Raw genomic sequence first — 24938 nt, 5'->3', positions numbered from 1 at the left:
TTTGTTTAGGACTATAGAATATCAGTACAAAATTAAACACGTATGGCAGCCTTCCAATAAAATAAGTGAGCAGTGAACAAAATAATGGGGAAGATGAAATAATTATGTCATTTTCAACAACAATATGAATTTAGACTGACTAACTGTGTCTATTAGAAGATATGGCTCTGTGCAATATGCATAGTTTCTGGAAAAAAATTCTCTCATGCTCTGGTAAAGCATCAAGGTAATAAATACAATTAAGATTTGCACAAAACAACAGAGTACCATTATCATACAAAAAACATAGCCTGCAGTGTTACAGAATTATTGTCACACTTAAATCACTAAACAACATACTTAAGCAAGAGTAATACTTTTCTCCTCAATTTTCATGCTACTTTCATGGGATGATCAAGAAGTAAAAGAGAACATTTTGCACCTACAACAGAAGATAAAAGATAACGTTACAGCAAACATACAATTGCTTTTTCTTCAACTTTCATAATACATATTGTGTACAATGCAGACAGTTGAAAATTTAAAGTAGTTCCATGAATATATGTGTCATATTGATTCATCCTCTCTCACCCCCCCTCCCCCCTTTTACACACACACACACACACACACACACACACACACACACACACACACACACACACACAGGATATAAATTAGTTAAAGGTAACAGAATTCCTGTTCACTGTTTTAGCTCATGAATTCATGACACGTTAATAATACACACAAACCGATCATCTCTCCTGGAAACTTTTAGTTACCTTGTTCCAAGTTACACATCAAGGCAACATTATATCACAATGTGCTATAAAACAATAAATAAATGTAACTTATTAACAACATTAATAAATAAAAAAGGATTATCTTGACTCCTTCACATACAAAGAAATTAAAAAAACCATTTGGATCACATCACAAATGATAATAACAAATTAAAATCTTAATATACTCTCAGCCATATGACTCACAATAGCACTTTTACAACATTATTCATCCAGTTAATGAAATATGCTCGAGATTATCACTGCAATCACCCGGCAAATTTAAATTATAAAGCAACATAACAAATATCCAGTTTAAACACTTCACGTCACAGTACACACAATTTCAGACAGTGTGGTTGAGCAATGGCTCTTCCAAGTGTTTAGGTACACTGGCACACGGCAGCAGCCAAAAGATAGGATGACTGCGGCCGCACACTTCCGTGAGAAGTGCCCATTTGTGTTTATGGGGTCTATATGGACCCTGCTGCTGCACCTGTTCCACTGCTGTCTCATCACTGAATATCGCTTGAAACTGATCCACCAAGATTGCAGACACAAACATTCCAAACAGGGCACTTTCCACCACAAGTATCACACAGTGTAAGCTGAAAAATACAAATTATAGTAAATCAACATGGAAGACTACATGTGCCAATGACAAGAGGCAGCAGCAGCAGCAGCAGAATGAATGAATGAATGAATGAATGAATGGGTTTTGCATAACTTTCAGCTAAATAAATATTCAGTATAAAATAACGGGTCAATCTACCACCCATCTAAGGTTTACACAAAAGTGGGAAATGATTACTGCTAAATGAAAGAAATAAAAGGTGTCACAGCAAAGAGGGAGATGTACAACACAAATAAGATGAAGGTTAAATATCCTTTTGGTGCAGTATCATATGCTACAGCTTAACGCTAATCATTCTTCATTCTCCATTTAACAGTTTCCATTAATTTAATATTTAATGTAAATTCAACACAAAACTGTCCAAAATACCATACAATACGCTGCTCACAGGTATAGTAGAAAAGTTTTCTAAAAAGTGCTACTTTATTCTTCAACATAGCCCCATTTCAAATTCACACATTTATTAAAGTGACATTCCAGCTTTCTATCTAAGAAAAGTAAGAAGACAATGCTCCCCCTTATTAGGACACAAGCAGAGCTGCTACCGAGTCAAGAACTTGTAAGGAGGGAGTATGGGAAACAAAAACAAATGATGGGAAAGATAAGCAGGAAGTTTTATGAGATTGCGCTCTTTTGATCATTGCTAACAATAACATTTAAGCTGGTGTACTGTACCTGTAAGTGGTGGTGATCGTGTGAGGTAATGAAAGGGACCAGGTTTCATCAAAATTATCCAATTTCAGAAGTTCCTTCTGCCCACTACCCACTACATTTTAATAAGGCAGTTGCATCGAGGAAATACTATGGAATATACAAAACATGATCTGATGGCAGACTTTAGAGCCATATAATGAGTAATGGAGAGGTCCAAAGGGATATCATTCACCTACAAGATGAAACTGTGCACATGAACTGCTATGTAATAAGTGATTTGAGACCTGGAGTTATGCATTGCACTCTCATTATAATGATTCTGCATTGCTTACTGTAAAGAAGAAAGTTTAAGAACAAAATGTGTTTCATGCTATTTCAGTGATTATACCAGAGTTTTTTTCCTGCAAATTCACATTGTTTCCAAAACACGAGAGGTTTGTGCTATTTTATTTGAAACACTGGACAAAGTGAATGTACATATTAGTAAATAATTATTGACTGACATCAACAAATGAATAAAATTTCAATAATGATTCTTTCCACATTGGAGAAGTGATACTGAGAGGAAAGATTCAAAATAATACGTAAGTGTGAAGTAACTGATAAAACTAAAGATTGCTTTGAACTTCAGTGCTTTTTTAGATGTGAATCCTACTGGAGGCAGATCCAGTTTGAAAAATGACTCACTCACCTAGCTATAGGGAAACACTTACTTTAATGTGATATCCGAGCCACAGGGATTTTTTCTCCACTCATGCAAATCATTGCCAGATATGAAAAGCACATTGTGTGCTACCATAAACAGGATAGAACCAACCAGGTATGGAATTATATAACAGCAGTTAGTAAATGGAATTGCGATAAACAGGAGTGAGAGGACAACTGGAGAAAGCTCAAATGTGATCTGGCAGTAGACCCACCAAGAAAGCGTAAAGATTTGCTCTCCACTGCATTTGCACCTGATACAACGTGAGTGCCTTAATTCTAATAATTAACCAGAAACATAATAACAGATTAGCTACAAAAAAGAAGCCAGGAGAAGATGTCAAATTTTAGACCTATTTCTCTACTGTGTGTACCTTCAAAATTCTAGAGAAACTTTTTAGAAAACAAGAAATAATACCAAGAAATGACAAAACTTAATAAAAAAATCAAAATAAAATTCAGGTCATTGCCAAAATTAGCTGAAGATAAGTAAACTAAAATGTGGCAATGACCAATACTTGCAATTACAACATGATATTGGACTACAATTAATATGAAACTTTTCCCAGCCAATTCCTACAATTTCACTCCAAAAATCATAGCACAGTCAACAATAAACTAACACAGAAACTGGGCCTACAGCCAGAGCCCACATAAAAGGAAAAACCTGAAGAAAACCATACCATCGAATCTGAAGAGTGGAGTACAGGACAGCACCACAGATGACAAAACTAATGCAGAAACATTTGATGGGTCACTAGGCAGCAGGTGCAAATGCAGAGGAGCCAAGGGCAGATTGTGTGAAAAAATACTAGGAATCAGGGGAACACACGATTACGAAGACAAATACTACAACAGAAAATATGAAAGACATACTATTTGCGGGCATAATTGACATAATGTGGGAAACTATTTTAAATGTTAACACTCTTTGAAAAATATCAAACTGTAGAAAGGACCAAAGACAGTGGGAAAGGGGGGGAGGGGGGGGGGGAGAGAAGACAATGGAGGAGGCAATGCACAAACTGTCAAATGGACTGTGTTATCCACTGAAATAATCAAAATAAGCTAAGATTGATTATCAATTTACTATGGGTGTTGAATATAACTAGGAGACTGCTTTAAAGCATGGTAAATAAGTTTTTCTAGAACATAAAGGACATTGCCCTTACACTCCATATTCAACACTGAAAGGTTGGATGAAATTCTGGCAACAGATTGACCCATATCAGAAAAATGGGTACCCAAAGTTGAGCTAGAGCTCAAGCCAGATGTTTCCTAAACCTGACCTCAAATGTTGTACCCCTCTGGCTGATATACTTGTATATGCCATCATTACCGTTGAAGGGTCACCCTTCATTTTTTCACAATGTCTTAACCTCCTCAGATTATTCCAGGGAACAAAATATAACGAGATAATCTTGAGAGCAAAAGCTGTTTGTCAACATGACATGAAATCCTACCAGGGTATTTAACTCTATTAAAACTGTCTTAGTGGTACACTTACCTAATAGAACTGCTGTGCTTACACCCTCCTGCCAGTCTGAGGGTGGGATCAGATAACCTTTAAGATTCTTAAGAGTGATTCTATTGATATTCTGTACAAAGGCACGGCAGTATGATTTAAAAAATTTTACAAATTTTATTACGCGTTATTACCGGTTGAATACTTTCACCAACAGTGGAGTGTTATGCAATCTCAAGAGTATAGCCTGAAAAGCAGCCTGTCTGTAATAGAGAAGGTGACTGGAGTAACCATGTATCACTAAGATCTGCCACGGCATGCTCCCAATAAATATCAAATGTAGAAGAATTATCCTGCAGTGTGACTGCAGGGTCAAAACACAGCAAAGTGTTATTAGTACTACGCACAGTGCTGAACTGCACGCTCACTGAGGTCATCAAGGAGGTGAAGAAAATAAGTACATTCAGAAATGGGTCCTTTATGCAAAAGGAAAACAACAAACCATGACAACAGTACCACTTTCTCTGAAAAAAAAGTCAACTCAGTAAATATGTAGTATCTCAGAATAGAATATATTGGCCAATGTGTACAACAAGGGCAAACACACGGCAATCCCTTGTTTCTGGAAAGAGAAATTGGCTCCATACCTAAAATGATTAAAAATGATAACTCAAGAAGCTGTAAAACATCAGTTCCATCTACTAGCCTCCCAGTGCACTATTTGAGGTTGTCCTTAACAATGCTAACAACATGGTCAGAGGGTATTCTCGAGAATGCATTCTCAATGTCAAACGCGACTATCACTGTACCAGATGGGGGCAAACAACCTCCTAATCAGTTCCTTTCTACTAGAATTACTAAGTGAAATGAGTTCCTTAAATAGTACCCTGATCCACCTTTGGCATTAATTATGGGTTGTATAGGATAATCAGACTTGTGTCTCTTAAAACCTCTCCTTAATTTGTGGGTACGAGAATTCAGAGGCTCTAGAGTGTGTCTTTCTTGCTGTTTAGGGAACAATTTCAAAGATTTCAAAGGTATGGTTAATAGGAATGAGGTATTTAAATGCAAGGTCAAACTTTCATTTTTCTCTATGATTATCCACAGTGAACTTATAAACCTTACCCACATAGTCTTCTTCGTAGGTAATTACCGCCACCTTTGGCTTATTGGTGTGCACTTTGAGGGCCTCTATCATATAGTTTTTTTTTAAATATTAGTGATAATACGATTTTCAGAAGGAACAGATGAGATCATCTTAAACCCACTCATTTTAGCCAAGTGATGCTCAGTCACTTTATTGGTGTTTACCACTACTTCATTACATTCAACTGTGGTCAACAATTGAATATCATGGGCAAATACTGCATGGGAACCAACAAATCAGCCTCTTATTGTTAAGGATTGTTATGAGGATTGTAGTTATGACCTTTATCAATTAAACTCATTTCTTTCTGATTAAAAGAAATTGTAATTAAGTCTGATACTTTTGCACTAAACAAATTCATAGTCAGTAATAATGTTCAGACCCAGCCAAAAGTTTACTTAATGTAATGTCCCCTATCCAAACCTCTTCCTAGATGTAGTGGATACATGTCTACATGCTTGGATACATAAACAGTTTTGACTTAACAACTGCAATAAGTACAGGTGAGAGACACAAATTCTTATTAATATTACTTTCTTTTTCATACAGTGCTTGTATGTCATTTCTCAAACTAAACATCATGTAACTGAACTGGATACAGAAGCCTTTTTGCTAAACTGATGTCTTACAAAACTGGGGATGACTGTCTTAAATACATTTTAATGAAACTAATGTTGCCAGTCACTTTTGTGAGAGATCTTTTTTCAAATTCAGGGACTTCGAAAATGTTGTAAATTATTTCCTAATCAGTACGTAAGACACACTTTAATGCCCATGAATGCTTGTGCTCGTCTCCCTCCTCCAAATCACAGGGTGGTGTTCAGGTATATTAAGTCTGATTTTCTTATATACATCATAATTAATGACAGAGTTTGACCAGGTTACCTAATTGAGACACTAAGTGGAATATTTAAATAACCATTTTAAACATCGTATTTTCACTTAGTACTTCTAGTAGAGAGGTACTGATAAGGAGGTTGAAATGTTCGTCTGTCCCATCTGGTATGGTACTCACATAAATTGACCTTAGCTAGTTTTGATTATCTCAATAACAACCCGATCCGTTTACCAGTTTTTGCATTGCCATCTCCTTTGTCGCCCTCATTGTGTCTTTACAGTCTGATATTTTATAGGTCCCTCCTCTTTAAGCTTTTTCAGAGTATGTAACTTTAACAGTTTCCCACATTGCATCATTTATGCAATCAAATAGTATTCCATTTATAGTTTATATTTTCTATCTTAGTATTTTACTTTGTATTCTCGTGTGCACACAATTTCTAGTATTTTTCTCACATGGAGTCTGCCCTTGGCTCTTCTACATATGCACCACCTGTCTAGTGACCCATCATTTGTTTCCTCATTAATATGCAGTCAGCCATTGCTCTGCCCTGTAGTCCATTTGTGAGATCCAATGATACAGTTTTCCTCCAATTTTTTCTTGTGTTCCCTCATTGTGTTGTATTTGTACTATTTATTCATATCCTTTTTTATTTCCAGCTATTCTCCCCCCCCCCCCCCCCCCCCCCTCCCAGTTTTACGTTAGTTTATCGTAGTCTGTAATATTATTTTTAGAATGGAGGGAAATTATAGGAATTGGGGGAAAATGTCACTTGCATTCAGCACTTTAGGGAATGATGTGATGTTCTTTTTATCTAACATTGTCACTTTCTGGGGTTACTTCTGTGTTTCTTTCTGTTCAGAACTTCAGAAGATGTAACTAATGTTACAAAACTGATCATGCTTTTTAATTATTATAGTGCTGCAGTGGTTCTTTTTACTCAATGTGAAAGTTAGCTGTGGATGTCCATTACACCTTTTGTGTTTGAAGCAGCAAACTTTTCTTTTCAGTACGAAACACTATTGGCCTAGATAGGTAGGAACATACCCTGAGCACATTCCTAGACTTATCAGAAGTTCTGATACCATCAATCATAAAAAAATACTTGGTAAGATTCAACACTGAGAATTTAGGGAGCAGCACATAACTGTATTAAATCATACCCTCCTTGAAAGGAAACAGCGGTGTTTTAAGCTCTAGTACCTTCCGTTCTTTCAGATACACACTGCAGTCCTGGCTCCAGACAAGGTGAAGTCCAGAGCAATTCACACACATCACTTCATGCACAGCCTCACCACAATTGCCACAAGCAGCTTGTCCATGACACCCAATAGTAGTACGCCCAAAGCACTGGCATTTGAAACACTGCACTGGGTTGGGTACATAAGGCCACACACTTAGGTGAAGGAAACGTGCTTAAACATGTCCCGAAAGTTTTGTGCTATGAAACCATCAGAATAAAGGAGTCTGACTTCACAAGATCGCCATCCACTCTCTTCATGATATTTTGAACGTCAACTATTGCTTCTAGAGCCCACTCATCTTTCACGTCCTCCCTGGGAATGTCCACCAGATCCCCATACGTCACAGCACCTTTGCTGTAATTCAAGGTGGTGTGCAGCTCAGTTTCGATGGTATATTCCCTCAGGCAATGTGCATTTGTAGGCTCTTAAACTTGTTAGGAACTAGCAGTTTCCACCAACAGTGTCTCATTACGCAACTGCTTAACAGATTTTAAACTGAAAGCAATGCCTTCTGAATACAGAAAGGCTATACTTTCTCAAAGAGGACCTCTTTCCTTTTGACAGTTAAAAACATCCTGACTGTCAGCACGTGTTCTGTTACTAGACCTGAAACTCAGATTTCAATCCTGAATCAGGAGGACAGGCTACAGGAGCCCTCTTATTCGACTAGGTGTTGGTACCTACCAGCGACCTACCCTTTCAGCTGGGAGAAGGGAAAGAACATTTCGGAGGATCCATTTCGGACCCATGAGCAGCTATGGAAATAAGGGTCCACTCAAACAGAGCCCCCCCCCCCCCCCCCCATACCACAGGAAGCCTTATAGAACTGAGGCGTGGCAGGTTCCTCAGAGGCTGTCAGCTAGTGACTGTTCCCCTGCAACAGCCATGCACATCATCAGCACACGGCATACCTTGAGATTGAGTGCTTTTTATAGAGGTTTATACCATCCTCGCAATCTACACTGTCAAGCCAAGAACCCCATTCCCTGAGACACACAATATTCCACCGCCACACCATATGGTGGTTGCTGAAGCATGTCCAGAGGTTACGGTGACAGGACTGGAAGCACAAGCCCGCAGCTCAGGAACCCCCAGGGGTCTCCAAGCTTGTACTTGGCAAATAAATGCTGAACCCTTGAGGAAAGTGGGTTTTTAATTTTAAAATAAACATAAAAATAGAGGAAGATATGTTTCACTGTTATCATGCAGGCCAAGGCAAGAGAGGTCTTAATGAAAGGTGCATTCTGTATCATTACACTGAAGCCTTTGTCCTCAAAAACAAAATGAAAGAACTCAACTTGTTCAGTGATGCATGCAGAAGGTAAAATCATGATCATATGGTTATAAGAATGTTACTGTTCTTGACCGACAGTAACAGATCTGACAAAATCGGCCATTATTTCCCTATTAAAGGGCTCTCATAACTGCCATCTGATCACGACTTCGGTGTCATGAAAAGAAAATTTAAGAATGTGGGACCAGATCAGTATGTGTCACTTATCCCCAAATCCAGCCATTTTGGTCCATTTAAAATTTATGCAACAAAAACAAAGTAGAACAACGGAGTTTCGAATGTGGTATATCCCTTTTTACAAAAAGATTGTCATACCAGTCGAAACAATGGGAAAACACACTATAAAACTAGAATGAAACAATGGGAAAATCCACTAGAAAACTAGAATGAAGTATTGCTTAACCCGTCAGTTTCTGTACTGTGAGTATGGTTCAGAAAAGAAAGGGCACATATTTGCTAAGCCCTATATCAAATGAGTAAGTCAATACCAGTACATCAGTGAAAGCCTGGTCATATTTCACCCACGAGGACATTTGGCTTCCTCAAACAGAAGCATGTGATAGGAAGGTTTCCATAAACACAAAAATATAAATATTTAGAAACTACTTATGTATATTACCAATCCAAAGTATCAAGTCTTATCAATCAGCTGAAAATGTGACCTACCACAGAAGTGAAGGAAATTTACTGAAAAGTACTAGAACCAACATTTTGTATTTATTTTTGTATGGACTTACAGAAGTTTTATGAACATTTAATAGTTAGAGAGACCTAAAAAAAGAAAAAAGAAGCATTTGGTTATCACGTAAATGTACTTTGCAATGTGATTACACATGTAATACGCATTTTCTGTGTAACAGGATACTAAGGACAGATTAAATGCTTTATATTACATTTATTGCACTCTACATATGGCCACTGAGTAATTATAACTTCTTAATTTTATGTAAGCTAAATTAAGGGGGGTAGGACGTCAAACGGGCCGACTTGGAGCAGGAGAGGCACCACAGGACATTTTATTTTCTACTGTCTATACTTTTACAAATAAATTCATAAAACTTTGTCAGCATGACCAGGAAGGATTCAGGACATTCATAGCAGTGGAAGTGCAAAAACATAACAAAATAAATTTTTTTTTAGATATGAAATTTCATGATTTTTTTCACTTACTGTTGGCTGCATTTGCTGCTATAGGTACATTTTTCTTCACAAGTAAGAGAGATTCTTTGATGAATTTTGCACAGCATACAAACCATACTTACAGGTGTATTAAACTCTAGAATTTTCCAAATTTATTAAAAACTGTGGTAAAAATTGAGCTAATTAACTAAAAAATTTGATTTTTTCCTAAACATAAAAGTTTAAAACGCAACAGCTCATTCATTTTTTCATAAATTAAATAGGTTCTACAGTTTCAGACACCTGTAAGTATGGTTCATATGCTGTACAAAATTCATTGATCAGTCTCTATTACTTATGAAGAAAAGTGTACCTGTAGCAACAAATGCTGCCAATAGTAAGTGAAAAAAAATGATGAAATTTCACATGTAAAAAAAATTATTTTGTTATGTTTTTGAACTTCTGCTGCTACTTCCTGAATCCTTCCTGGTCATGCTGATGAAGTTTTATGAATTTACTTTTAAAAGTATACACAGTGGATGGTGGTGGTTGTTGGGATGTTTAAGGGGGACTAAACAGCGAAGGTCATCAGTCCCCCATTCCAAAATCAGGCGAGCCGAAAATCTACGGAGCGGATAAAAACCAAAGGGGGAGGAGACGTCCCCCCAGGCGCTAAAAGAACACAAATGCAGCAAGAAACACTACAGACAAGAACAGGACAGAGGAACACCAGACAGAAAGAAACAGAAGAAAGGAGGATGGCCGGAGACTGGTTGACTGACCATGAGAAAAAAAGGGAAAGAGTCAACCATCTGACGGCACACCAGAACAGCAACAGACACAAGGACAAAAGACACAGAAAGGGAAAGGCGCAGGACCTCCCTAAATCGAACCATAAAAACGACTACTACGGATAAAATGTAAAACATTGTCAGCCATGGAGGCATCGTCGGATAAAACCAAAGCCAAAGTGCCCGGGAGATTACAAGATTGCCGGAGTGTGCGCAGTCGTGGACACTCCAGCAAAATGTGGCCGACCGTCAGCCGGGACCCACACCGACACAAGGGGGGATCCTCCTGACGCAACAGATGGCCGTGCGTCAGGTATGTATGGCCGATGCGCAGCCGACACAGGACTACCGAGTCCCTGCGAGAAGCCCGCAGGGAGGAACGCCACACATCGGTCGTCCCCTTGACAACCCGCAGTTTATTCGGGGCTGTCATGCCACGCCACTCAGCAGCCCACATCCCAATCAGCTTACGGCGCAACACCATCTGCTGGTCGCGAGCCGTAAGGCCGACCTCCAAAGCCGGGGCGTCGATCGCCCCTTTGGCCAGCCTGTCTACACGTTCGTTCCCTGGGATGCCAACATGACCGGGCGTCCAAACCAAGACCACCGAACGACCAGAACGGACAATGGCGGAAACAGTCTCCTGAATGGAGGACACCAGAGGAGAGGAGGGATAGCAGCGGTCGATGGCCTGAAGGCTGCTCAGGGAGTCACTGCAGATCACGACGGACCTACCTGAGCAGAAACGCATATGCTCAAGAGCGCGCAATATGGCCACCAGCTCTGCAGTAAAAATACTGCAGCCAGCCGGCAAGGAGCGCTGCTCAACATGGGCAGCATGAGCAAAAGAGTAGGCAGTGCGACCATCAACCAGGGAACCATCAGTGTAGACAGTCTCACAGTCCGAAAATGAGGCGAGGAGAGCAAGAAAACGGCGACGGAGGGCCACAGGCGGAACCGAGTCCTTGGGTCCCTGTGCCAAGTCCAGACGGACGGACGGCCGGGACAAACACCAGGGAGGCGTAGGTGCACGGACCCGGAAGGGAGGCGGAAGAGGGAATGAACCCAATTCCGACAGCAGGGACTGAACGCGGACAGCGACGGAAAGCCCAGACCTAGGTCGCCGTTCGGGCAGATGGAGGACCATGGCAGGGAAAAGCAGGCGACGATTGGGATGGCCTGGCGAGCAATGCACGTGGACAGCATAGTCGGCGAGCAGTCGATGGCGGCGAATCCGCAGCGGGGGAACCCCGGCCTCCACCAGTAGACTAACCACGGGGCTCGTACGAAAAGCGCCAGTTGCAAGCCGGACCCCACAGTGGTGTATGGGGTCTAACAACTTCAACACTGAGGGTGATGCAGACCCATAGGCCAGGCTCCCATAATCAAGCCGAGACTGCACAAGGGCTCTGTACAATCGCAGCAGCGTGCAGCGATCCGCACCCCAAGACGTGTGGCTAAGGCAGCGGAGGGCGTTGAGGTGCCGCCAGCATTTTTGCTTCAGCTGAGTAATATGAGGAACCCATGTGAGCCGGGCATCAAACACGAGTCCCAAGAAGCGGCAAGTGTCCACCACTTCAAGCAGGTGGCCGTCGAGGTAAAGTTCAGGATGAGGGTGGACCGTCCGACGCCTGCAGAAGTGCATAACCCGAGTCTTGGCAGCAGAGAACTGAAAACCATGAGTCAGAGCCCATGATGCTGCCTTGCGAACGGCGACTTGCAGCCTGCGTTCGGCGACTCCCGTAGTCGTGGAGCTAAATGAGATGCAGAAGTCGTCGGCATACAAAGAAGGAGACACCGACGACCCCACTGCTGCAGCCAAACCATTAATGGCCACTAAAAATAAGGAGACGCTCAACACCGAGCCCTGCGGGACCCCATTTTCCTGTATATGAGAGGAACTAGAGGTGGCACCGACTTGCACCCGGAAAGAGCGGCGCAATAAAAAGCTTTGAAGAAAAGCCGGGAGCCGACCACGAAGACCCCACCCATGCAACGTGGCGAGGATGTGATGCCTCCATGTGGTGTCATACGCCTTCCGCAGATCGAAAAATACAGCAACAAGATGCTGACGTCGGGCAAAAGCCATACGGACAGCAGATTCCAGCCGCACCAAATTGTCCACTGCAGACCGGCCCCGACGGAAGCCACTCTGGGATGGAGCGAGGAGACCGCGCGACTCAAGGACCCAACACAAACGCCGCCCCACCATACGTTCGAGCAATTTGCACAAAACGTTGGTGAGGGTAATGGGACGATAGCTGTCCACCGCCAGTGGGTCCGCACCGGGTTTCAAGATGGGGACAATAACACCCTCCCGCCATTGCGACGGGAACACGCCTTCGCTCCAAATGCGATTAAATATCGCGAGAATGTGTCTCGGGCAGTCCCTGGAGAGATGCTTCAGCATCTGCGCGTGGATGCAGTCTGGGCCTGGTGCTGTATCAGGGCAATCGGCGAGGGCGGCGAGGAATTCCCTCTCGCTGAAAGGTGCATTGTATGTTTCAGAACGACGCGTGTGGAATGAGAACGGCGTCCGCTCGGCTCGCTCCTTGAGAGAGCGAAAGGCGGGGGGATAAGTTGCAGTCGCAGAGCTCTTAGCGAAGTGCGCAGCAAGGTGTTCAGCAATGGCGGCAGCGTCCGTGCAGACAGCGCCGGCCAGGGAGATCCCAGGGACACCCGTAGGGGTCTGGGAGCCATAAATCCGCCGGATCCGGGACCACACGAGCGAGGGGGAGACACGGGAGCCCAGGGATGAGACGTACCTCTCCCAGCAGTCCTGCTTATGCCGTGCAATAAGACGACGGGCGAAGCCACGGAGCCTCTTAAAGGCGATGAGGGTCTCCAGAGACGGGTGCCGCCTATGACGCTGGAGAGCCCGCCTACGGTCGCGAATAGCCTCAGCAATCTCCGGCGACCACCAGGGGACAGCCTTCCTCCGAGGGAGGCCAGAAGAACGGGGGATGGAAGCCTCGGCCGCTGAAATGATGGACGTGGTTAAAGCACGGACCACCTCGTCAATATCACCCTGTGGGGGAGACTCAATGGTTGCAGCGGAAGTAAAAGCTGGCCAGTCAGCCCTGTGGAGAGCCCATCGGGGCAGGCGCCCAGAAGAATGACACTGGGGCAGTGACAAATAGATGGGAAAATGGTCACTACCACACAGGTCAGGATGCACTCTCCAGTGGAGGGATGGGACAAGTCCAGGGCTGCAAATAGAGAGATCGATGGCCGAGAACGAGCCATGGGCCACACTGAAATGCGTGGGTGCACCGGTGTTCAAGAGGCTAAGGTCGAGCTGAGCCAACACATGCTCCACGGCCCGATCGCGGTCATCGGAAACAATCCCACCCCATAGAGGGTTGTGGGCATTGAAATCGCCCAGCAGCAAAAACGGTGGCGGCAGTTGGGCTATCAGAGCAGCCAGGACATGCTGCGTGACAGCACCATCAGGTGGAAGGTAAATACTGCAGACGGTAATGGCCTGGGGCGTCCACACCCGAACAGCGACAGCCTCTAAAGCTGTTTGTAGAGGTACAAACTCGCTGTGAAGAGAGTTCAGGACATATATGCAGACGCCACCAGACACCCTTGCATAAGCTGCCCGGTTCTTAAAATAACCCCGATAGCCACGGAGGGCGGGGGTTCGCATTGCTGGAAACCAAGTTTCCTGCAGAGCAATGCAAAGGAAAGGATGACGGCTGATAAGGTGGCGGAGCTCAGCTAGATGGTGGAAGAAACTGCTGCAGTTCCACTGGAGGATGTTATTAGCCATGGATGGGATAGGCGTGAAGGGACTGGGGAGGCAGATTACGCCTCCGGGGCCCCTGCTGTTACTGAGTCACCACCTGGACAACAGCTAGCTATTGCATCCGAGGGACTGGCGAGATCCATGTCCTCAGCGGACGCCAGAATCTCCACCTCATCCTCAGACGCAGAGCTTGTAGGAAGCGGTGGAATGGGTGCCACCGCAATGTCGGTAGCCTTGGGGAGTTTCTTCTTCTTCTTCTGCTTCTCGCGCTGCGCCTTGGGCGGTTCAGGCTGGGAGGGCGTTACTGGGTCAGTCTCAGGGACAGACGATGACCGTGTGTCCCGACGACCAGGGACTGGCGGTTGTTTGAGCCACTTGCGGCTGTCGGCTTTGGAACCGGTCGGAACGTGCGAAGGGAGATCCCCAAGGGACCCCTTCCTTACGAGAGTAGCCGAAGAAGTCTTACGCTTCTCCGGCTGGGAAGGGGGGACTGATGTCCCCGATGGTTGGGGGGGTGTTGCTCCTGAAGTAGATGGAGCAGGAGCAACAGGAGGTTTAGTGCCCCCCACCATCAAGGGGGCAGGTGTGGGACTTCGACTCTGAGAGCTGACTGGAGCGGATGGAATTGTAGAAGGAGTGACAGTTGCGGCATAAGAAGCTGTCATGCGCACTGGATGAAGCCGATCATATTTCCGCTTCGCCTCAGTGTACGTCAGGCGGTCGAGAGTCTTTATTTCCATGATCTTCCGCTCCTTCTGCAGAATCGGACAGTCTGGCGAGCAAGGCAGATGGTGCGCACCACAGTTCACATAGATTGGAGGCGGCGCACAGGGATGATCAGGATGGGAAGGTCGACCGCAATCGCGACAGACGAGGTCGGAAGCACAGCGTGAAGACACGTGGCCGAACTTCCAACACTTGAAGCACCGCATCGGGGGAGGGATATACGGCTTGACATCACAACGGTACACCATCACCTTGACCTTCTCAGGTAACGTGTCACCCTCGAAGGCCAAGATGAAGGCACCGGTGGCAACTTGACGATCCCTCGGACCCCCGTGGAAGCGCCGGACGAAATGGACACCTCGGCGCTCCAAGTTGGCGCGCAGCTCGTCGTCGGACTGTAAAAGGAGATCCCTGTGAAAGATAATGCCCTGAACCATGTTCAAACTTTTATGGGGCGTGATAGTGATGGAGACATCCCCCAGCTTAGTACAAGCGAGCAAGGCCCGCGACTGGGCGGAGGATGCCGTTTTTATCAACACCGATCCGGACCGCATCTTGGACAAGCCCTCCACCTCACCGAACTTGTCCTCTAAATGCTCTACAAAGAACTGAGGCTTCACGGATAGAAAAGATTCCCCATCAGCTCTGGTACAGACAAGATATCTGGGCGAATACGTCTCAGTGTCACGCAATGCCTGTCGTTCCTCCCATGGTGTGGCGAGGGAGGGGAACGATTTGGGGTCATAAACGTTACCTTTAAAATGGGCTCTCTAACGCTTAGAGACTGCTGACGGCTGGCCGCCAGCGACAGATGATGTACCACGCTTCATTGCGGGTCATCCGCCCTGATGACACCTACTCCGACCAAGGGCCCTCCCCACGGGCGCCACCCAGCCACAGCAAAGGCCACCTGGCAGGATGGCCATTGCCGGGAGTCCCGATGCCCCAGGGCGATGGGCATCTACTCCTTGGCATACGTGGGGAGTTAACGGCGCAGGCATCAGTAGAGCGATCCCTGTGTTGTCAGGGGGCTACAACCAAGAGGGTACATGGCGGCCCCACCACAACGGACTGGCTACCGTGCTGGATCTTAGGTGCAAAAATGGCCAAGGTCGTCGTCGCAGTTAAAAGAAACACTGCAGAGTGCAGCGTGGTAATCGCCCAAGAGATTGAAAACGAGCGGGACACCATGGCAACGACGAGAAAGACGGCTAAAGGTCTAATTGCACGACGGATACAGTGCACCATGTAAGGCGCCCTTCCCCAATTGGCTCGCTCTTCGGAATAATTTAGAAAGATGGAGGTCAAACCCGAGAGGGGACCATCACATAAGGCCGAAACATGTGAGACTCCTTTTAGTCGCCTCTTACGACAGGCAGGAATACCGCGGGCCTATTCTTACCCCCGAACCCGCAGGGGGGTACACAGTGGAAATTAAAATGTCCTGTGGTGCCTCTCCTGCTCCAAATCGGCCCATTCGACATCCTACCACCCTTAAGGCCTTAAAAGATATTTACTAATATAAGTGGTGAACTCCAGGTGGTAATCATTGCAATTAGAAATATTTTTCAAATAAGGTAATATTACAATCTCTCAGTTCAGGAAACGAATTGTTCCACATGGCTAAAAGAAATTCTACCATTAAATTAAAGATGTGGCATGGAATATTTATTTCTCCTAAATAGTTTTGGAATTTCAGAATTAAATGATTCCATTGTTATATTAAAATTTTCCAATGAAACTATGAACTTCATGTAAATCATGTTTCAACACTCACATTCTACTCTGCTTTACTGTCACTTCATTACTGCATTCTGGGCAATCCATTACCCATGAAACTATCACAAGAATAATTGCATACGCTGCTAGGGCACCAACGTAAACCAGGAACTGGATGAAATACTTCTGGTTTTGCTCTCCAACACAATTATTTATCCTGAGGACAAAAATGGTTACAGAATAAAATCTGTGAGGTGTACATAACACTATTTGGTGGGATTAGATTATGTTCATTGATAAGATATAGATCTCTCTCTCTCTCTCTCTCTCTCTCTCTCTCTCTCTCTCTCTCTCACACACACACACAAAATACACTGAATAAAAGCTCAAAATGTCTGCCCTATTTTCTTTCCAATAGTAATAAAAGACTTAACAGCCGCCCAACATTCATTCTATACCTGAAAGCTATTCCATTGCAACAAACGGTTCACACCAAGTACTTAGCACCATCTGCCTTAAAATTTAAGTTAAGGTTCAATGATTCATAGTCAAGGTCATTAGGGAATGTAGGATGATAGGAATAAAAATTCAAAGCAGTAAAATGCTGCTTGCTGGGCAAGATGCCTCTCTGTTGCAAAGTAGTAACTGTCATCATTACAAATTAATGTCCACCAAGATAAAAGCTTCTCAAATTAGTAATTCATAACATGGAATATTATAAAACTCTACTATTCTGTCTAATTACTTACCTATAGCAACTTGTCAACAATGCTGTATTAGCATATTTCTGAATGATTTTGTGATCTGTCAAAGGCATTTGACTGTGTAAATCACAATATCCTTTTAAGTAAATTAGAATATTATAGTGTAACAGGAAATGCTGCAAAATGGTTCAAATCTTATATCTCTGGCAGGAAACAAAGGGTGTTATTAGGAAAGAGACACGTCAGGCATCATCCAACTGGGAACGAATCACATGTGGGGTCCCACAAGGTTCCATTTTAGGGCCCTTTTTCTTGTGTGTATCAATGACTTTTCATCAGTAACATTACCAGATGCCAAGTTTGTTTCATTTGCCAATGATACAAACATTGCAATAAATAGCAAATCAAGTGTAGTCATAGAAAGATCAGCTAATAAAATATTTGTGGACATTAATCGCTGGTTCCTAGCCAATTCCTTGTCACTAAACTTTGAAAAACACACTACATGCAGTTCAGAACTTGTAAGGGGTGTCCCACGAGTATATGCCTAACATATGATGACAAGCAGATAATAAATTCAACTGGGAAAAGCACACCACAGAACTCCTGAAGCGTCTGAACAAATCTCTATTTGCAATGCGAATTGTGTCAGACATAGGGGATATAAAAATGAAAAAGCTGGCATACTATGCTTACTTTCATTCCATAATGTCATATGGGATTATTTTTTGGGGTAATTCATTAAACCAAGCTAAAGTTTTCTGGGCACAAAAACATGCAGTAAGAGTTCCATGTGGTGTGAACTCAAGAACATCCTGCAGAAGCCTGTTTAAGGAACTAGAGATACCAACTACTGCTTCCCAAGATATTTATTCTTTAATGAAATTAGTCATTAAAAATATATCACTTTTTCAAACCAACAGCTCAATTCATGGAATCAATACTAGAAATAAGAATAATCTTCACAAGGATTTAAAGTCACTTAGTCTTGTACAAAAAGGTGTGCATTATTCAGGAATACACATTTTCAATAACTTACCACCAGCCATAAAAAGCTTAACAATCAATGAAATTCAGTTTAAGAGAAGCCTAAAGGATTTATTGGTGGCCAACTCTTACTCCATTGATGAATTTCTCAGTAGAACCAATTGATTTGTTCGTGTATATAAGTACAATATAACTTCTGCACAATTTCAGTGCAATAATGTGTTTATTGTTAATATTTTAGTAGATGCATTACACGTTTATTACCCTATAAATAAATAAAAAAACCTTTTTATTTTTAATTCAGTGCATTAGTATTTGTAAAATGATTCTTTCATATAGTGTTCATTAAAAATGACAATCATTCCACTTGGGACCTGTGGACTGGTACATTAGCTTATTTGTTTGAGTTGTAAATATTTGTCATGTATTGTTTTTCTGACATGTTCTACATCCTGGAGGACCTCCTCACTATGGATCAACTGGAATGAAAGAAAATCTAATCTAATGTAATCTGAACCACTTTACCATCTCCATGAATAAAAATGTGATTTTTGATGGTTCCTTGTCATTTCTGTTTGCTCTGATCAATATCAAGCATTTGTCTTTCATGAATTTATTCTTCGTTTAAGAATGTGTAGCATCATTGCAAACTTGTTACGGACAAAGGTGTATCCTTTCTTAATTTAATCTCTTCATAGTTTGCTTGTTCTTTCGATCTTTTCGAAACTAGAAATGAACTGCTACAAATTCATTCTCTTATGTTCAATAGTCCCAAAAAATTGGCTCTTTAATCTCACAAAATGAAGTTTACTTGTTGACAATAAGTTTCAGGAACATCACCCATCAGGGAGAGGAGCCTGAATCCTCAACAACTTTTTGGGAATTATATTCCTGTTACAGCCAAAGATAAAACTGTTTCATGCGCAAGTGACCAATTTGGAAAAAAATTTCGAAATTGCTTATTAAAAGAAGCACTAGCACATTACTTCCATTTGCATTTAGTAAACTCTATAAAGACTCATAAGATACTCCAATTACATATTCACAAATTAATTCTGTGTCTCTTCAATGTTACCTAATCTCCTCTTCTGTAGATTTAAGGAAAATGCGACAACTCTAACCTAGGGAGTAAAATATTAATGTCACAAAAATTGGGGAATATAAATCTAACCCATCAGGTGTAGAAGCAAAAATTCACAAAAAGTTGTACTGCAGAAGTCATCTTCCATTAAGACAATGCATCTGTCCACAAAAATGTCTCGGCAATGGAAAAATTGTGAGATCTTCACTATGAAGTGTTGGAACATCCATCCTTTCCACCAAATTTGGTTCCTTCGACCTCCATCTCTTCCTAAAACAAAGTCTTCCTCCCCAGTCAACTAAGAAGCAGTTGCAGCTGTAGATGAGTATTTTGCAGCACTTTCACAGGAACACTACACATATGGAACAAGATCTCTGGAACATTGATGGATGAGTTGCACTAATGTTAGGAAATGAAACTGAATAAAAACGAAATGTCTTTGAAAAATAAATTCTCATTTTCACTATAAGGTGGACAATTTTTCAGACCACCTTCGCATTGCAACTTACACTCACCTGAACCAGCAAATTGTATTCAAAGCCTTGGTCTGCACCTACCATTCATAACCCCGACCCCCACTTCTCTCCATTATCAAACTGATAATTCTTTAATGCCTCAAAGGCATGTCCTACTAACCTATACCTTATTTTAGTCAAGCTGTATCAATCTCCCCCCCCCCCCCCCCCTTTCCAACTAAATATGGAAAATGACTCTCCATCCAAGATAATTTCCTATGTTCTCCCTACCAAAAAATCCTCAATGTCGTTTGATACCTCACATGCCCATACCTTTGACATTAAGCATAGATGCTGTACTGTGTCAAATACTTTCCATGAAATAAAGCATCTACCTGACTGCCTTGATTCAAATATTCCAAAGATTAGATGATAATTGCTGGACAGAGGCATCCTCTCTCCATTAGCAGAGATGTTAGAGATTCCCATGGCCAGATAGGGCAGAGATTAGTCCAGACTGAGAGGATGAGAAGTGTTCCCTCACAGAGGAGACTAATTGTTCCCGATAACCTCTCTTCATTTTTCAGTTAAAATTTTTGTTCTCCTTCAACCCCCTCCTATCCCTTCTTTTGAAGTCTTTTAAAGTAAAATGTCCACTGATGTGTGATGGTATGGAATTGGAACACACTACTGTGATCTCTACTAGCCTCTGCTACTTCTTTAGACATGCAAGGTCAGGCTTCTGTTGGGGGATGTCCAAGAGAAGGTAACTGTTTCATCTGCAGCACATATGACAGTAGCAGCAGCATGTTTTATTGGCTGGCTGATTGCTTTGTCAATGTTTAGCTGTGCTTCAGAGTTTAAAACTTGCCAGTTGACTCACCTAAGAGCCCAGTGTCATACTTTCAACAGTGGCAGGGATAATATAATTGAGAAAAGGTCACTATTGTAGAGGTTTCTATCAATGTTCTGGTGGGTCACAGGGGCAAGGCTAGGGCAGTATAACTGTGTAAGCCATTGTCTAGTAAGTACTATAGGCAGACTTAAATGCAACAAAGCTCTCATTTTATGAAGCAGATTTTTTTACTGTCACAGTTTAAATCTCCCAACACTGCAAAAATGAGTGATGCAGATATTAGCGTCAGTGTTACTGAGAAACAGCTAAAATTGCTGAAATTGGATAACATTTAGGATGCAATGGAATTGCAGTCATATTCGATAGAGAATTTGTGCCCAAGTTAACTCCTTTCATAGCCACAACATTCTGTAAATACCTTTAACAAAAAGGGATTAACGGAGATTCCAATACCACCAATCTGCTTTGACCAGTGACATTACCACATGTATTAAACATGGCAACCCAGGCATCAATCATAACACACACAAAAATACAAATACCATGCAAATCAATACATTAACTAAACCCAACGAAATCAGTGGGAGAACTGTGGGAAATAAGGGATTTTGGGCAGGAACAAACTAAAAATTCAATAATAAAAACAAAAGGATGATTTAAGACGCAACACTGCAAAACACTTGAAAATGCCAAAAAACAAACCCAACAAAACACACCATAAGATCAAGTTATCCCAGTCTCCAGTTAACCTGTATAGCTCAACCCAAGACCAGAATAACCCCCCCCCCCCCCCAAACTATAAAAGCTGTTATCCCAATCTCCATTTCAGCTATACAGCACACTCAGACCAGGACACCAGTAAACTACAAAAACTGGTAGGCTATCCAATCCACCCACTCAGCTCAACATTATGGTATAAGTGCACTTACGGTGTTGGCAGTTTTTCTGTTGCATGCTGCAGTTGGTAATTGTATGCACAGTGAAAGACGAGAAGTGAACATGACATGATGATGAAACTGATAGGACAAAATGGTGAAACTTATGATAAATTAAGTTTTCGATGAACGTCAAAAGTGGATCAATGTTCTTTAATTAAATCATGGGAGTAGGTAAGTAGATCAATGTCTGTTGTAAATACAGTCGCACATTTGATATATTAATCAGTGATCAACCAACCTTCGCCTATGATTTAATTAAGAACACTGATCCACTTTCACAGTGTTTACACAGGGACCTAAGAGTACAGTTTAAATTTTACAGCATATCCTGTTTTATATTACAACATTCTGCAGAATATATTCTATTGTGTCATTATGTTATTTCACACACTCCACATAATTATGACTGCAGCACACTAAACGGTACAATAACATACCTCACAGACACATCGCACCACATAATTAAACTACTACAGCACACCACCTCGTCATGCACCATTCTCTCTACAAAAACATTTCACTTCCACTCCAAAACAGTGATGCTCGATGATGTTACACAACACATCGCAGCACAGCGCAACTACTTCACAGGTCAAAGCAGACTGTTGGGATCCCACATCCAAGGATACCCAACAAAAACCATGCTCAGTGGCTGGAAGACTGAACATGTCACACTCTTCTACATAATGTATGGCAGAAGTCAACAACTACATTTATCTAACATAACAGATTGTCTGTTGTAGAATCTTACAATACACTATGAGCTCAATAATAATGTATCTCAAACAGAATTTAATATGCTTCACACGAATTAGCAGGCATTCCAGAAAGTTCCAGTTCACATCACAAGATGGCCCACTTTCAACATGTTCTGTGCATCCCCTTCTAGTAAGTCTAGATGACCAATAAGATACAGTCTGTCACCAGACAGAGAAAACTGTCATGTCCAAACTGTGATGTACACATACTTCAGTAGTGTTGCAATTTTACTGATTGTCATCCACAGCAACATCTCTTAAGAGTCAGCAACAGAAGTTTGTCACAGTATACAAGGAAGGCACACCGCCGCCCAATCCTATCGCTCTCTCTTCTCTGTAGAGAGACCTTCCAATGTGAAGTACACTATAATAGTAACCTCAGACTTTTTGAAAATGATGAACATATCTATAATGAAATACTACCAGTGAGGGGGGGGAGGGAAATCTGCATAAACTTCCTGTCAGATGTAAGAGTCACTCCTGGAATTGGTCAATTCTTACAAATACCAGTTTGTGTAGACATTAAGCAGAATGATCACATAGGCTCACTCAATGGTGAAGCAGAGGGTAAACTGGTTCTCTGGTAGGATACTGGGAAAATAACCAGTCTATGAAGCAGACTGCGTATAAAACCCTTGTGTGACCTATCATGTAATACTGCTCAAGTACATGGAACCCATACCAAATGGCTAACAAACCATGGAGAAGGCTCCGGGAAATGACGATGAACCAGAACTGCTAGATGTTTTACAATGGATAGGAACTACTCCACATAAAGCTACAAACAGTTTCACGAGCCAGTCTTCGGCTGACGAATCTTTTAACATACAAAAGCCTGCTACTGTAGAGACTGCAAAGGCTAGATTGTACTAGTTCCAAAACATACATAGGTGTCCAAGCAATCATTCTCCCCATACTGCATATGTGAATGACAAGAAATGGATAACATTTGCAACACACTTCTCTGAGGTTTGCAGTGTACGTAAGTAGATGTAAAAAGAGAGAGCTGGGACACAAAAAACGAAGTCTGTCATTTTGTATCTTGGAAGTACATTAAACAGGCGTGTATATTTCCATCAGTGGCAGTATGATACACGTCGATTTATAATTAAGGGAAAAGGAGAAATTGTTTTAAAGCAAAATATCTTTGCAATAGAAGAAGCACCTATACGCGGCTAGCATTGTCACAGTTCTCTAGCGAGAATATTTCACGAGGTAATGATGCATAATTTAATAAAGTATTTATTCTCAAAACATTTGAAGAGAAAATACTGTGTAAAAATATCAAAAATATTTAGTACTTCGCAACTCTCACTGGAAGTTTTACACACTGAATTATTACGATACATGCCCAGTAATAAGTAACGGCCAAGATCGCAACAACGTATCAAAACAGTTTTCACCTGAACTTTGGGGGCACGTCTACCTACCTACAAATCTCCAAGTTGTTCACAAATTCACATTAATGATACAAAACAATGTTGAAAATGCAGAACACTCACCATGGACAATGATGGTCCATTCTGCGTATACAACGTTTGCAAATTCGGCAGTGATGCGCTCTTGGTGGTCGGTAGGTTTCACATCTTGTACACACAGTCCAATCCTCTCGCTGTAGTGAATTCTGTGACCCTGGACATTCAGGCGATCACAGCAGATTTGTTCAAGGTCGTAGCTACATAAACTAATATTACACTTCACGTATATGGCGCATAACATACCTGAATGAATGTCAGAAAAATCGACTCTGTTCTGAGGTAACGGCACAACGCCAGGGTCCGAACAAACTGCTTTCAAATGTGCCATCCCAAGCAGAAAAACAATTGTATTGAAGAGTACAACATGGAATGGTCCCCAAAGACTGAAACATGCGTGTTATTAGAAAATACAAACGTGAACATATTAACCAAAACATTAATGAAACGTCAGTTTCATGGCTTCTCGTGCGTACGAAACCAAGAGTGCGAACGAATAACAATATCTACCTGTTTTGCATAGTCTGTAGAATAATCCATCTTACTACTACGTAATCTGCATAAAGCACAGCCACATATGTCATCAAAATACATACAATACCACAAGGATCTCTAACAAATACTGTCATCGTACACCCCCACCAGTCAACTACATATCTTCCCTAACGCACAGTTTATCTTTGGAGTTAGCGCGTGAGATAGATGCACAATTCAATAAGAATTATATCATCATCTAAACTTGCTATAGAATTAGAAATAAACGTTTCAGATAGTTTCACACAATTCTAAATCAGTTGTGCAGATAAAGCGTTTCATGTCCTATTTCTGAGGCCAATTTA

The 24938-nt window shown here is 42.1% G+C and overlaps 1 protein-coding gene across 1 annotated transcript; it reads right to left on the bottom strand.

Moving 5' to 3' along the window:
- Positions 1-919: 919 nt before the first annotated feature.
- On the bottom strand, positions 920-24755 carry LOC126416508 (palmitoyltransferase ZDHHC3). Its single transcript, XM_050084249.1, has 5 exons — positions 24610-24755; positions 24346-24485; positions 24127-24256; positions 16904-17062; positions 920-1366 (listed from the first exon to the last, which is right to left on the bottom strand). Exons 1-5 carry the CDS (start codon positions 24726-24728, stop codon positions 1105-1107), a joined length of 810 nt encoding a protein of 269 aa, XP_049940206.1. The 5' UTR covers positions 24729-24755; the 3' UTR covers positions 920-1104.
- Between the last annotated feature and the right edge of the window lie 183 nt (positions 24756-24938).

Source organism: Schistocerca serialis, chromosome 8 (assembly GCF_023864345.2).
Source record: "Schistocerca serialis cubense isolate TAMUIC-IGC-003099 chromosome 8, iqSchSeri2.2, whole genome shotgun sequence".
Lineage (NCBI taxonomy): Eukaryota > Metazoa > Arthropoda > Insecta > Orthoptera > Acrididae > Schistocerca > Schistocerca serialis.
This window is presented reverse-complemented; position numbering and strand designations above follow the sequence as displayed.

Excerpts from the sequence above, each read along its gene's own strand:
- LOC126416508 (XM_050084249.1), bottom strand. The coding sequence starts at position 24,728 with ATGACAGTATTTGTTAGAGATCCTTGTGGTATTGTATGTATTTTGATG. Across the intron at positions 24,257-24,345 it reads TTTTTCTGACATTCATTCAG|GGTCACAGAATTCACTACAG; the intron begins GTATGTTATGCG and ends CTGAATGTCCAG. Across the intron at positions 1,367-16,903 it reads ACAGTAAAGCAGAGTAGAAT|CTTACACTGTGTGATACTTG; the intron begins GTGAGTGTTGAA and ends TGTATTTTTCAG.